At 41.0% G+C, this 14,205-nt stretch overlaps 1 protein-coding gene across 1 annotated transcript in view; it reads right to left on the bottom strand.

Annotated features, from left to right (window-relative positions):
• Positions 1–4,442: 4,442 nt before the first annotated feature.
• Positions 4,443–14,205, bottom strand: part of ALK (ALK receptor tyrosine kinase) — a 637,313-nt gene continuing 627,550 nt past the window's right edge. Inside the window, exons 27-29 of the mRNA XM_069494063.1 lie at positions 9,171–9,305; positions 8,384–8,474; positions 4,443–5,591 (exon numbers count right to left, since the gene is read on the bottom strand). Coding sequence (XP_069350164.1) covers positions 4,884–5,591; positions 8,384–8,474; positions 9,171–9,305 — 934 coding nt within the window. The 3' untranslated portion in view covers positions 4,443–4,883. The remainder of the gene's footprint in view (positions 5,592–8,383; positions 8,475–9,170; positions 9,306–14,205) is intronic.

Raw genomic sequence — 14,205 nt, 5'->3', positions numbered from 1 at the left:
AACCTCATTTTGCTATGGTAAGGATTTTATGGTTTGTTTGTTAAGGAGATTTTTGAATAAACAGAGGACAGATACTAAACTTTCTGGTCTACTTCTGTATAAAGATTACATCTAGTTCATCTCACTGGGATGCAGGTCAGAGTCAAGGACACGTGTGTACACACACACACACACACACACACCAGTCTCACGCACATACCAGTCTCACGCCCCCCCCAGTCGTGTCCTGCTGACCACGGGCTGGGTGTTGGGATTTACCCCACACAGGTCAAGTTTTACAGAATCACAGACTTCAGAGTTGGAAAGACCTTTGAGACCAAACCCTTCATTTTTTCAGAAGAGAAAATGAGAGTTTCAGTAACGGGAGTCACATAGGTGGGTAACTACAGTCTAGTCCTAGGTCTCTTATCTCCTGCCCGGTCTGCTTGCTGTTTTCTCCAGTAATTGATGAACGCTAAACCAGCCAAGATGATCTACTCATCCAAAATTTCATTAATCTGATATTCATCTATATTGGCAAATAGCCTCTCTTTATATGTAGATATTCTAGGGAGAATTACTACCCTGTTGCTAAGGCTTAGTGTGAGTCAGTTTAGTAAGACTGCCCTTCAACTAACACCAGCTGAAATGAGCATTTAGTGATTGTGGGGGAATAATTGTGGGTAATTGCCGACAAGGAGGCCGTAGGCCTTAGGAGATTGACGGAGTGGGGGCGAGCCCGAGGGAGTGTCGAGAAGCGGCACGTAAGAGATGGATGTGCAAAGGTACTCAGAACTAACTTTGGCATTTGCAGTTTTTCTGAGGTTAGACTGGTAGTGCCGTCTCTACCTGTGAAAGATGACACCTTGTCTTACATTTACTGAATGCTAAAGAGAGGAAGGTGGTGGCTGTAGTTCTGTGGTCATAGTTCATGTAACCCCTCCTCCAAATTGTACCAAGCTTTGCAGATGTTTTACAGTTGTTAAGCTAGATCTAAAAATAGCCTTGTACTTGAGTAGAGCATTAAAAATTAAATACAGCTATTCAGGATACCGATAAAAATTCTTAATAGAAGCCTTACTGTTTGTTCTCAGTAATTACCTTTTTATTTTAGGGCACTGTGTTGAGGGTTATGGAATGCTGGCTTAGTTTTGTGTGTTCACACAACAGCACGGGGACCCATCTGCTGCAGTGAAATTTGCAGAGTCCAGTTGTGTGTTCTTTAGGGACCCATTTAAAACGTCATTAGCTAAGGACAGACTGACAACATGCTTCGTACAATTTTATGAATCTTGTCATGGGAAGTCAGTTATTTAGAGTAGTTTGAATTTCATATGCATCTTGTTTTAGGTTTGCCAAGCTCATAGGAATCCTCATCCTGCTATTGCTAGAGAAAATCTATTAAAATAGCCTGATCACTGGAATTTCTTGGTGGTGGGCCTTGGGAACTTGGATATAAAGGCCCCACATTTCATAGAATAAAGTTAATCTGCAGTTACGTAATATTTTACAGCCACAGGGTTTGCCAAGTACTATAAGGAGATGCCAAAACATTTCAAAAGAGAATTACTCAAATTGATTAAATAGCTTCTTTTATGTGATGTTTGTTTTTAAAATGATAGCCTTGAAGGGCTTGGTTCTGGTAGGGTTCTTGGTACTGTCATTAAAGTTCCAGTTAGGAGGAATACGTGCTGGTGTTCTGTTGCCCAGTAGGGTGACTATAGTTAACAATGCTGCCTATTTCAAAATAGCTAAAAGAGGATTTTGAATGTTCCCACCACAAAGAAAGAAATACATGAGGTGATGAATATGCTACATACCCTGATTTGATTTTTACACACTGTATGCATGTATTGAAACATCACACTGTACCCTATAGATCTGAACAATTATTATGTATCAATAAAAACAAAACGGCAGCAAAAAAATGAGTGACAGATAAAACATGGTACAAATGGAGGAACCAGGAGAGCTGGATGTGGGTAGGTACGAGAACTAGCACCGAGTGTTAGGGCAGGGATGCGTAGACGCTCTGGCCCGCACCCAATCCCATGTCACCTGGGGACTGCGAGGGGTAAAAGGGGTGGTGTGCTTTCTTTCACACCGTTTATGATCTCCCCGAGGGGCGAGGAAAGGAAGGTAATGTTCGTTTATGTATGGAGACGTGGCGGTGCCAACAGGCCACGTAACCCAAGAGGAGTCAGGACTGAGATGCTAACTGGTGGAAGAGAATCCAGTCTTCTAACTACTAAGTAGAGCATACTCTTAGAAAAAAGCTTATTCCTTCCTGCTATTTTGAATTGCTATAATTCTGAGGTGCTGCATGTTAACGAACTGGCCATTTATTTCTTTGCCAGTTTCCTAATGGAACAGTTGTGAACTTTTGGTGGGCTTCTTCATAGGCATGGACATAGGCATGGTATAAATGATTATACCAGCTTGTGACTTAATTACATAGCTGCTGCAGACTCTAGTTTGTGCCTGTTCCCATTCTAGGTGGAACTTCCTATCTTGGTTAATAAACGTATCTGAGTCCACAGCATCTGCAGGAATTGCTGTAGCCGTATGGCTAGAGTGATATTCAAGGCGACCACAGTCCAGATCAATGTCATGCTGTTACCTCACAGTTGCAGCAAGTTAAATGAAACATCTCGAGGGCACCGCATCTCAGTGGAGTTGTTTATTAGCTTATCCATGTATACAGGCTTTGAAGACTTGACTATTATTTACACAAAAATTGATACCAATAAAGACAATTAGAGAAAATCAACAGATCAATCTCAGTGGTAGAAAGGCACAACCTGAAAATGTAATGGATTTGTGGTTTTTAAGAGTGGAAGGAATAAGCTATCTCCCCCCCGCCCCCGCCCCTTAGTAATGATAGAGAATTGGCTGTTCAACCACGTAGCTCTCGCCCTGCCTAATTGGTTACTGGTCTGACAAATATAACATGAAATCGTTTTTCTCAGTTATTGACAGCTCCTCTGTCATTGTCCTTTAGGAGGGACAGTGAGATTCTTGAGCCCCTCCTGGTGGTTTGTGAGTTCAAAGAATGTTTATATGATTAGACTAATTTTGTGCCTGGCATGAACCAAACTTTACTGATACAGTTATTTAGAGATGAGTCCATTGATGTTTCATCTTCACGTATGTCTGATGAAAGTATTTTTGGCAGTTAGGCAGCTAAGGAAAAGCAGTCCCCAGGGTATCCCTGCTTCTACAGCTGTACACCCCCACCGACTCGAGGGCAGAGCGGCTGCCTTCGGCGGAGTGAACAGTTGTCTGATGTTGGCTTAGAGCATAATGGCTTTCCCACATTCAAAGTGATGCTTTTGATGTAGATGAAACTGAGCAGGTGGGAAAGGCATAAATAGATAGACACGTATATGTATGTATAAATATAGGTATATATACACAGAGTCCTTTTGTTTGGGAATGTTTAGAAACTAGCAAGTAATAAAATATGCTTTCCTCTCAAAGAGATGCTTTGGCACAGCTACCACCAGGAAAGAAACTGGGCATGAGAATAGAGGAGAAGCAGAAAGAAAGAATGAAGTGAAAACTTACTGATAAAACATTATTGCATAAGTATGTGTATAACATTTAACAGATTCTCAGTTCATTTTCATGGAAATAAATTCCATCTGCCGAAACCAAGTTCAGAACTCCCACTCTGACGTGTCAACTCTCCAAGTGTTCCTTGATTCCTTTCCTCATTGACACCCAAAGGAAAACTTCTTTGTTTTACTCTACACTTGATGTCTGTACAAATTATGCTATGTGTATTTCAGCACGTGTGTGTTCCCAGTAGGATCACATGACTATGGGAGTGAAAGCCCAGGTTGGCAGTGGAAGGAAAGATGGGGCATTAGGACCTCTCCTTAGGACGGCGGGAGGACCTGTTCCTCCCCGAGCCAGGCCATCGCTTCAGGGAGAAACTTCGGTTTGGTGGACTTCACAGCTGAAACTGATAGAAGGTTTTGGCCTAAGATGTATTGACACTTACGCCCACAAATGAACGTGTTTCTATGCTTCCATGTATCACTGCTGCTTAAAATTTTTGTTTTTAAATGATCAGAGTTTAATTAGTGGAAAGTTTTAAAATAAGTAATTTAAATCTTGAATTTTAAATCCAGTAGGAAACCTCACACTCAGTTTTTCACTTTTAGCAGGAGGATTTTAAGGCATGAGGTACATTAGTAGGACGATTGAGTCTCTGGATCTGTATAGGTGTTTGCATCATACTCAAAGCACTTGGAATGTATGCATTTCATTTAGATGAGTATATACACATCTTTTTCTACACTACTGGAACTATTCACGACATTTTTTTTTTTTTTAACAATCAGTGATGAATCAGCACAATTAAAAGCATCTAACCATCATCTAAAGTGACATTTCAGTTAGTTGTCTATGATTTTTTTTTTCTTTTTCAAGTAAAGAATGTCTTTCCCCATGCTGAATCATTACAGATAACTCCTTTATTTCTGTTCCCTCTCCCATCAAATGGTTCGTGTCCACATCAACAAGGTCAGGAAACAGCTATGACTCCGACTATGAAACACATGAGCAGCTAATTCTGACTACATTGAAGCAGAGCACACACAGTTTAAAAGAAGCATAAGGAAGTATACAGCAACCATGCATAAAAACCTTATGCAACCACATCTGGGCCTTGTATTTATCACTCGTTGTTATGATATTTTCTTCTTTTGAAAGAATAGGATGAACCCATGCTCCAAACCTTTCTAAAGCATTTTGAAATTACAGCTTTTTATGTGGCACTTCAAAACAAGTTGGCACAAACTGAAAAGTGACATTTGGTCTCTGGTTTATGGAGGAGCCGTTACCTGCCCCTCCTCCATGGGCTCAGGGCTCCCGGGGACGAGAGTGAGTGCCCCAGCTCAGGGCCCAGGCTGGTTCACGCTATTCTTGTTTTTCAGAATCGTGTCCTCGTAATGACCAGTTCCAGGGGCAGTGGTGGCCTCCAAAGGCAAGCCCTGCTGCTGGTAGCCGTAGTTGACGTTCCCGCAAGGGAAGTGACGTAGCCTGAACAGAGGCACCTCCTTCATGCTGGCAGTCAGCGAAGACGGCTCTAGGAGCAGAGAGGCCCCAGGGAGTCTACCAGTTGCAACGCTGGGTGGGACAGTACAGCCTCCCTCACGCCCCAGGTTTCCCCTCTCGTCGTGTTGCTCCTTCTTTGCTAGAGGATTATTCTTTTTGGTGGGTTTCTCTGTAAACCATGAGCCATAAGTTGGGTTCCACAAGCTGGTGGGTTTGTTTCTGGATCCCTGGACCTTGTGCAGCTCCGACGGTGGGTTGGACTGAGAGAATGCCATGTTGACGTGTCCCCCTTCCGCGGCCGGCCCTCTAGGGACTCGAACAGAGACCTCTGCCACCGTGGGTTTCTTAACAGCTTTGCCAGCGGAGGTGGTAGGCGGAGGAGGTGGGGCAGCTGGACCACACTCCTCCTCCCCCCGCTTGGCCTGTTGAGGAGAGACTAGGAGAGGAGGGATCCCCTCGGGGTCCTTGGGCCGCACGGGCACTTTCTCTTCCTCTTCCATCAGTGGACCATACTCTATCGGCAAAGCGGTATTGATTACATCTGGGTCCTGCAGTAGGAGAAACGAACTGATTAAAAACTCTGGATCACAGACAAAAAAATGCTAGATCTGGAAGATACCTTAGAGATGATCTCATCTATGCTTATTTTACAGATGAGGAAACCATTCAATATTTATTGAGAATATATTAACTTACAGGCACTTGGGCATAAGAAATGAATGGGAAGTCATCCTTATCCTTGAATGCCTTAGAGTTGTGGTCCCCAACCCCTGGGCCTCGGACTGGGACCGATCTGGGGCCTGTTAGGAGCTGGGCCGCACAGCAGGAGGTGAGCAGTGGGCGAGCAGGCGAAGCTTCATCTGTGTTTGCAGCCGCTTCCCATCACTCGCATCACTGCCTGAGCTCTGCCTCCTGTCTGATCAGTCACTGTCTCCCATCACCCCCAGGTGGGATTGTCTAGTTGCACGAAAACAAGCTCGGGGCCCCCGCTGATTCTGCAATATGGTGGGTTGTATAATTATTTCATTATATATTACAATGTAATAATAGAAATAAAGTGCACAATAGATGTAATGCACTTGAATCATCATGAAACCATCCCCCCAAGCTGGTCCATGGAAAACGTCTTCTATGAAACTGATCCCTGGTGCCAAAAAGGTTGGGGACCGCTGCCGCAGAGGATGGGCACTGTACTGGAAGTTGTACAAGTGCTAGGAGAGGGTGCTGGGAAGCACCCATTGCCTGGGCCAGGGCAGTGGGATCAGCAGAGGCTTTGCACTGGAGGAGACTTTTGGCCAAACTTTACAGATTAATGGATTTTTTTTAAAAAAACCTTAAAATTATTATTACTTTTTTATTATTCCAGTGTATTCCCAGTAAAATCTGTGCAACTTCAGAAAAAAAAAAAAAGGCTATCTATGTGTTTGACTTTAAGTGTTGGGCATGGGGGGTGAGAAACGCACACCGTGTTGGCTTACAAGGTTTATTTTTTGTTCTCTTCCTAGCTGCCTCCTGTTTCCATGGTATTTGGATGGGTTACACTTGCTTAGAGCTTTTCCTGTGTTATGTCATCACACTGCAGATATCACAATGCAGAGGCTCTTTAGTTTGGACGCGAGGGGCCCTTTGTGGAACCCAGGAAATGCTGAAGTGCCAGGAGGAAAACCATTTACGAAAACAACTTTGTGCCCGATCATTCTTTACGGCAATAGATTGCAAGCATAGGATAGCAGAAGCAGTTGCCAGAGGTTTAAGGAGAACTTGTGGAAGAAAACTTAAATTTGGTGAAATTTACTTCATTAATATTTTACTCAAATTGGGAAAAGACCATCATTACTTGAGTTTAGCATAAAAGCACACTAGTATTTATCAGTAAAAGAGTTTACAAATAAAAATAACTACCTTCTGACTTTTAAAAATTCTTCAGTTCCTTCCCTATTTATCATTCATTTCCATAGTTAGTTATTTAAAATATGCTGGGTGCAACTGCCCGCTTTTAAGAGAGATGTTATATACCTTGGGGAAAAATACTCCAAAAAAGGTCTGTGTGTGTGTGTGTGTGTGTGTGTGTGTATGTAAGTTGACGCTTTCCATTCATCTTGCAACATGATAACTTAAAAACATCATTAAACCAAACTCTTTGGAAGAGCCCCCAGTCACTTGATAAATGAAGTCTGTCTAGATTAAAATGCCACTTTACCTATCTGAGCTGAACAGCCCATGAAGATGGAATAGTGAGACTAGGAAATGACAATAGTCTGAAAACGTGTCCATCCTTTGTCACAATTAAGAGGAGGGAATTTAAAGAGAGAGTGGGTCATTGTTTGAATCTTGTCAAATATTCTCAGAATGAGCTATCCTGGCAGAATGAGAGGCGAGAGAGGGAAAGGACGCAGGCAGTGGAAGAGAGGGGGTAACCTCAGAGCAGGGTCCCCAAGGGGCAGCAGGGGACACAGGTGGAAAGACCAGCCTGGAGGAGGAGGAGGAACTGGGAAAGAGGTGATGGGAACGGCTGTAGGTACAGGAGGTTTGTGTCAGAGACAGGGAGGAACCCGAGGGCGTTCCCACTTGCCAGCCTCTGCAGTCTTGCCGAGGGGGCAGGAATAGTCGTCTGCAGAAACTCAGGGACAGACGTGAAAATTTAAATCATTACTGAAGGAAATGGGAGAGGGATCTCTGCAGGGACCCACAGGATTGCCAGAAAACTGTCTGACTTGGGCAGCCTCTCCCAGCCTTAACTCCTCATCTGTAAAATGGGGACATTTTATGTTCCCCAATAAGGATAAAATGAAATACAAAAAAGCACTTTGTGTAGTATAAAGGCTATACAGATGCTATACAAACGCTATTGATGATGTTAAAACTTCTCCAGATTACTTTGAATTTTCATTCTCTTAATCCTTCTAACATACAGGGGCATATAATTTAGCAATTATATGCTGTTCATTATTTCACATGTTATTTCTCCAGTCAAGCTATAAAATATTTGAGAGTAAGTGTGTCCCATACTTCTCTGAAGCTTTAATTTTGTCTAGTAAAACATTAGGAACCCAGGAGAGACTTAGCTAATACTTGTTAATTGAATTGATTCCCTGATATTACTGAGTGTCTGGCACTGTGTAACATGTTGGTGAAAAAAGTACAAGTTACTAGTATTTATTTTACAAAACGGGCAAACTGAGACATCAGTCGTTACGTTTTATAGATAATTAATATTCATTCTCATGATCATAACTCTTATTCTCTGACTGGTTTAACTTATTTCATACTTTTGGATTTTCCATCTTTAAGGCTTTTCCATATAGAGTAAATGTTGGCCAAGGGGAGAAGATGCATTTACCTGGGTGCAGTATTCAATCCTTTCCAAAATTATGGCAAAATTGGGCCTGTCTTCAGGCTGATGTTGCCAGCACTGAGTCATTATCCGGTATCTAAAAGAATAAGCACGTTAATTAATATCAAGGGAAGCACAAGATGAAAAATACATTTCTCCCAGCACTTTTCTAAATGGGACCAGAGTTGGCACAAATGTCTGTGAGGGTGGTAATTCATCTAGGTCCCATGTGGTTGGCATATGCTGCCCCCTGCTGATAGACCAAGGAATAGCGCCCAGGTGTAAAGGTATAATACCAAAGCGCCTGGACACCGACATCCTGGAGTTTACATTAAATATGGCTCCTCTCCTTCCACTCCTGAACTCAAGCCACTTCTGGGACAGAATATTCTGATTTTATTTCCCATCTACTTTGCTTGTGGGAAGGGGATGAGGGATGCCAGACAGGGCAACAGAAATAGCAGGGAACGGTGATCTTTAAAGGAGACTCAGACATAAGGTGAGGGGCGGCAGGGGTTGAGTCTGGGACACAGATTCCGAGGAGGCGCTTGAGGGGTGTAGACAGGGTGAGTCCGGAGCCTCCAGCTGGAGAGTGGATACTTTGTCTGGGCTGGCATTACTGCTTTTGAAGAGCTGGAAGACTGACCCATCTCACTGAAGTCGCAGACACATTCCTATCTTGGGGCAACCACCTGCTCTTTTGTCTTAAAGAAGCACAGGTGGCTCCGGATATTTTTTGGAAAGAAAAACTGTGCTTAGTAACTAGTAGAAATGTTCCTAAAAAGAGTCCTACACAGGCCCAGGGCAGTTCTTGGGTGGATCCATCCGTCCTCCACTGGTGACGAACTCCAGAACTTCCTGGTTGCTTTTGCTGGGGTACGGCATGTATCCAAGAGAAAATATCTCCCACAGCAGCACTCCGAACGACCTGGGCACAGGACAGAAGACAGGGACATGGATGTGGACACACACCCACACACGCACACACATGTAACAGTTTCATCTTTTTTCGTGATAACTTTTTCCATGCTAGAGAATTCTTAAGCTGCAGAAACGTAAAAATAAAGATTAAATACTGCATGTGATGCTCCATGAAAAGACAACCACTGTTACGTTATTTTGTTTCAGTCCAGTTTCTGTGCTTAGATTTTTTTTTACTTAGTTGCAATTATATTCAATGTGTAATTTTGAACCTTTATATGTTTGCATATTTTATTATGAACATTTTCTATTTTAATATATTTTATATATAGAATTTGAAAAGGCTGTAAAACATTCCATTGAGTAGTTCTGCCATAATTTTCCTTGTCATTTCCACATTGTTTTCAATTTTTGAAATATTTAAAATACCATGATGAACAGCTTTTGAAAGAAAGATTTCCTACTGTATTAGGATAATCTAGTACAATGTAGGATACTTCTAGTAGAATAACAAGATCAAAAGAATATGAACATTGAAAAATTCTTGATGCATAGTGTTGATTTGATTTCCAAAAGTGTCCCTTTGTTCATCCACCAACATGGTGCAAGAGTAAGACACCCTCACCAACATTGAGTATTCTTATTAATGACAACTCATTGATTTTAAGGCAAAAACAGGTGGAATATTTTAAATTATGTTTACTGACTTCAATTATGTTTATGTTTGTTGACATTCAACGTGGTTGAATGTTTTCCCAAGTGTTTGTTAATTAATTCACTTCATTTTTTCCTCCTATGAATTGTCTATTCATATCTTTTGCCCATTTTTATCTACTGGGGCAAATTGTTTTGGTATCTATCAATTTTCTTTTTGATTTGTAGATACTCTTTACATAGAGAGATGTTAACCTTTTATCAGAAATTAAAATACTTCTATTAGTTGCTTTCTAATTTAACTTTTTAGCATACTAAAGTTTTTTTTATTAAGTAGTCAAATCTATTTTTAAAAACTTTTGTGATTTCCTCCATTTATTTTATAGTTATACAATCTTCCCTTCACCAAAGATTAGATAAATATTTGCTGTTTTCTTCTAGTGGTTTTCTCTGTTCTCAAATCCAGTTAGAATTTAACTTGATGTACAGTGTAAGGATATAAATTGATTTGTTTTTCCAAACAGCTACTCTTTACTATTCATAAAATAATTTCCCCCTTATCTATTGACTTATGACTAAAAACAGGTCTGTTTCAGGGCTGTCTCTTCATCTGTTTGTCTGCTACTTGCATTGGTACCATTCCATTTTACTTTTGTGTATTTGTTTTAATATCTGATATGGCATTTTTCTCTTATTTCTTTTTAAAAATACTTGATTTATCATTTGTTATTTGTTTTAAATGAGCTTTAAGATGATTTTTATCATGTTCCAAAATAATCTTCTTTGATATTTTGATTAAAATTTAAACCTTTAATTTAATTATTAGCTTTTTGACAAGGAAAGCCTATCTTTGTTTTAGTATCTGGCTGCAGTTTTCTGATGTTAATAAATATTACCACAAAAAATTGTGGAGAACTATATAGCTCCTTCATCTTCTAAGAGACATGAAGTGCTTTTATTGTCATCATCTTGGTGAAATTTCAAAGACTCTTGTGAGCAGGATTGGGCAAAGATAGTTTCCATATTTTTCAGGTGAGAAGGTTGAAGCAGAGGTTATTATACAGCCAACCTGAGAAGGGCAGGAACACAATATTAGAGCTCTGGATTCTACTACCTACGATTGCCTGGCACATACATTTTTCCTCTCTGTTGGGTGGTCTTTCTGTCTTCCAAGGCAAAACAAAACAGGCAAAATCAAACAAGCAAGAAACTGGCCACAAGGCCTAAAGAATTACAGCTATAAGTTTTCTGCTTGTCAACAGATAAATATAGATCTTAGTATCCTTTGCGAGAACTAGAATATAGACTGCAAGCGAATACTTATTTTCTTAGTTTAGAGTTCAAGAAAACAAGAAGTAGTATTGGTTGTAGAACTTTGATAATTCCAGGTGAGTAGGATTGTCATATTTGCAAATAACAATACAGGAGTCCCAGTTAAATATGAATTCTAGATAAATAACAAATACTTTTTTTTTTTAGTATAAGTATATCCCAAATATTGTATGGGTCATACTTAAACTAAAAAGCTATTTACTGTGCATCTGAAATTCAATTTTAACTGGCCATTTGTGTTTTATCCAGACACCGCTACAGGTAAGGTAAAGCTATATTTTATATGCTAGATCGTTCTTTAATCACCTGCACGCCTGCCCTAAATAGGAGGAACAAAGCCCAAAGCTTTGCATCAAAGCATTCAAAAGCAAATAAAAATAAATATTTAAAAAAATCCCACACTTTGTCTCTTGGTATTAAACTTGCTCTGCCTAAAATTATAGAAATAGCATAAGTTATTGCTGATTAAATTATTTTAAATACTCAAATCAATTAACATCATATGATGAAGACATTCTAAGATCATGAACTGTGCTATATCAGTCCTTAAAAGCTGAATTTTATTTTCCTTTAATCATAACCTGAGGGTGGGAGATCGTCTCCAGGTGTGGTAGAGGGTGAGGGTGAGGCGTGTTCTTAGGAAAGACAGGAGCCAGAAATTACTGTACTATCCTTAAGTGTCCAGCCAGCAGGGTCCACAGTCTTGCAATTCTCTGAGCTTCAGGTTCGTATATCAGATACCCACTCATCATCACCGCTGGCCTCTTTTAATAGGCAACTCAAACTTAACTGTCTAGGCAGGACTCTTTCTGCACCCAAACCATCTCCTTTTTCTTTCCCAGCTCAGCGGCACCTCTGCCCCTCCATTTGCTCAAGCCCCAAACCCGGGAGTCATCCTTGATTCCACTCTCACACCCCTGCGCCCTCCCCAGCAACACTCGCAGTCCTGTAACTCTGCCTTCAAGGGAGATCTTGAATCTGACCACTTGGCACGACCTCCACTGCCACAGCCAAGCCAAGCCCCCCTCATCTCTCACCTTTTTCTTACCCACCTCAAGTCTATTTCCAATGGCAGCCAGAGGGATTTTTAAAAAACAAAGATCACATTGCACTCCTGCTTACAATCCTCTGCTGGCATCCCACTGTGCTTGGAACAAAATCCACGTTCCCTCCTGTGAGTTCTAAGGCACGGCTGGTCCTCACCCTGCCTGACGCTTCATCCTAATCACTACTCTCCCTGGGCTCCCTCAGCGCCGGCCCTGACGGCTGTCTTCATTCCCCAGCAATCCTCCAGCAAGCGGGGCTTGTTCCCGCCTCTGGCTCTTTCCCCTCAGATCTTCCCACCGTCTGCTCTTGCTGTCTTTCCATTATCGAAGTCACCGCCTCCAGGGAGCCTTCCCCTCCACCTTTGCTATAATAGAGCAGCTTCCGCTTCCGCTTTCTTGTCTCTTAGCACTTAACCAGTATCTGAAGTTACAGAATTTATTCGCTTAAGCACTTTATTTATGAAACAATCTAAACCTTGAGAAGTAAAAGTAATACAATAGATATCTATGTAACTGGATGTTAATATTTTGACTGATTTGTGTCAGTTCTCTCTTTCTTTTTGCAGAAATAAAATAGATACAGGTAAGCCCCACCTCCATCCTTCCTCCTCCCTCTCTCCCTCCATTGAAGCTGGAATGTATCGTTCCCTGTATGTTTTCACATTTTGAAACAATGTGTGAAAGCGTAAACAATAAAGACTCTATGTTACAGACTTATTTTTTTGTTTTGTGGAATTACACATAAATGATATCCTACTCCTTTCTGTAATTTATGTTTGTCCCACTAAACATTGTTTTTGAGATCTATGTTGATAAAGATTTGGAGTAGGTGTGGTGTGTTCTTTTACACTGCTGAATAGTTTGCCTACAAGTAAGTAAACCACTGTTTATTATTCCATCCCCTACTTGAGGGATGGTTAGGTTGTTTTTGCTGTTTCTCTATTGTAAACAATGTTGCAGATGAACATCCTTGCCCAAGTCTATTTGTGGCTACACTTAAAACTAGAATGTTGGGTCCTGGGATTTGTATATGTTCAGGGCAGTTACTTAATTACTTAAATTACTCTCTGTCTCTGGATAGGCTAGGTTGCTGGGGCTCTAGCTTTGGTGCACATCAGAATCACCTCGCAGGCTTGTTAGAATACAGATTGCTGGGCCCCAGCCCCAGAGTTTCTGTTTTCTTAGGCTTGGAGGTGGGGGCCGAGAATGTGCCTTTCCAGCAAGTTCCCAGGAGGTGGTGTTGCTGCTGCTGATCTGTGGACCACACTTTGAGAACCACTGGGTTAGGCTAAGCCAAATCTCACTGGCTTACAAACAACAAAGGCTCTCATCCTCCAACAAGAGTCAGAAAGGGGGCTCTGGCCTTTGGCTATACCGTCGTATGACATTATCTCATCACGTGGAGAACGTTCATTCATTGTTTTCCTGCATTTCCTATGTTGCTGGTAAGATATTCGATGTCATTTAGATTCCCTATCTTTTATCTTTGGCCATTTTTCTTTTACTTTTAATTATTATATTTTTCTCTTTGGAAGCTTGCACAATCTTTATCACCATTGCTCTGAAATTTCATGACCATGTGCTCTCATGTGGCTCTTTTTATCCATGGTGCTTGGCACTCGGGGAATGCTTTAATTCTGGAAATTTGCGGGCTGTTCTGGAAAAGCTTGAGTTGTTTCTTTGATCTTTCTGGGACTCCTATTTTGTCAGCTAATTGGATCTGTTGGTCTAATCCTCTTAATTGTCTTATCTTTTCTTTCCTACATATCCCATCTCTTTATAGTTGTTTTATTTTCTAGAAGATTTATTTAGCTCCATATTTCAGCCTTTCTATTTTACAGTTCTGTCATATTTTTAAAAAAAAAACTTTATTTT

The sequence above is a fragment of the Eulemur rufifrons genome, chromosome 19 (assembly GCF_041146395.1).
Source record: "Eulemur rufifrons isolate Redbay chromosome 19, OSU_ERuf_1, whole genome shotgun sequence".
Lineage (NCBI taxonomy): Eukaryota > Metazoa > Chordata > Mammalia > Primates > Lemuridae > Eulemur > Eulemur rufifrons.
This window is presented reverse-complemented; position numbering and strand designations above follow the sequence as displayed.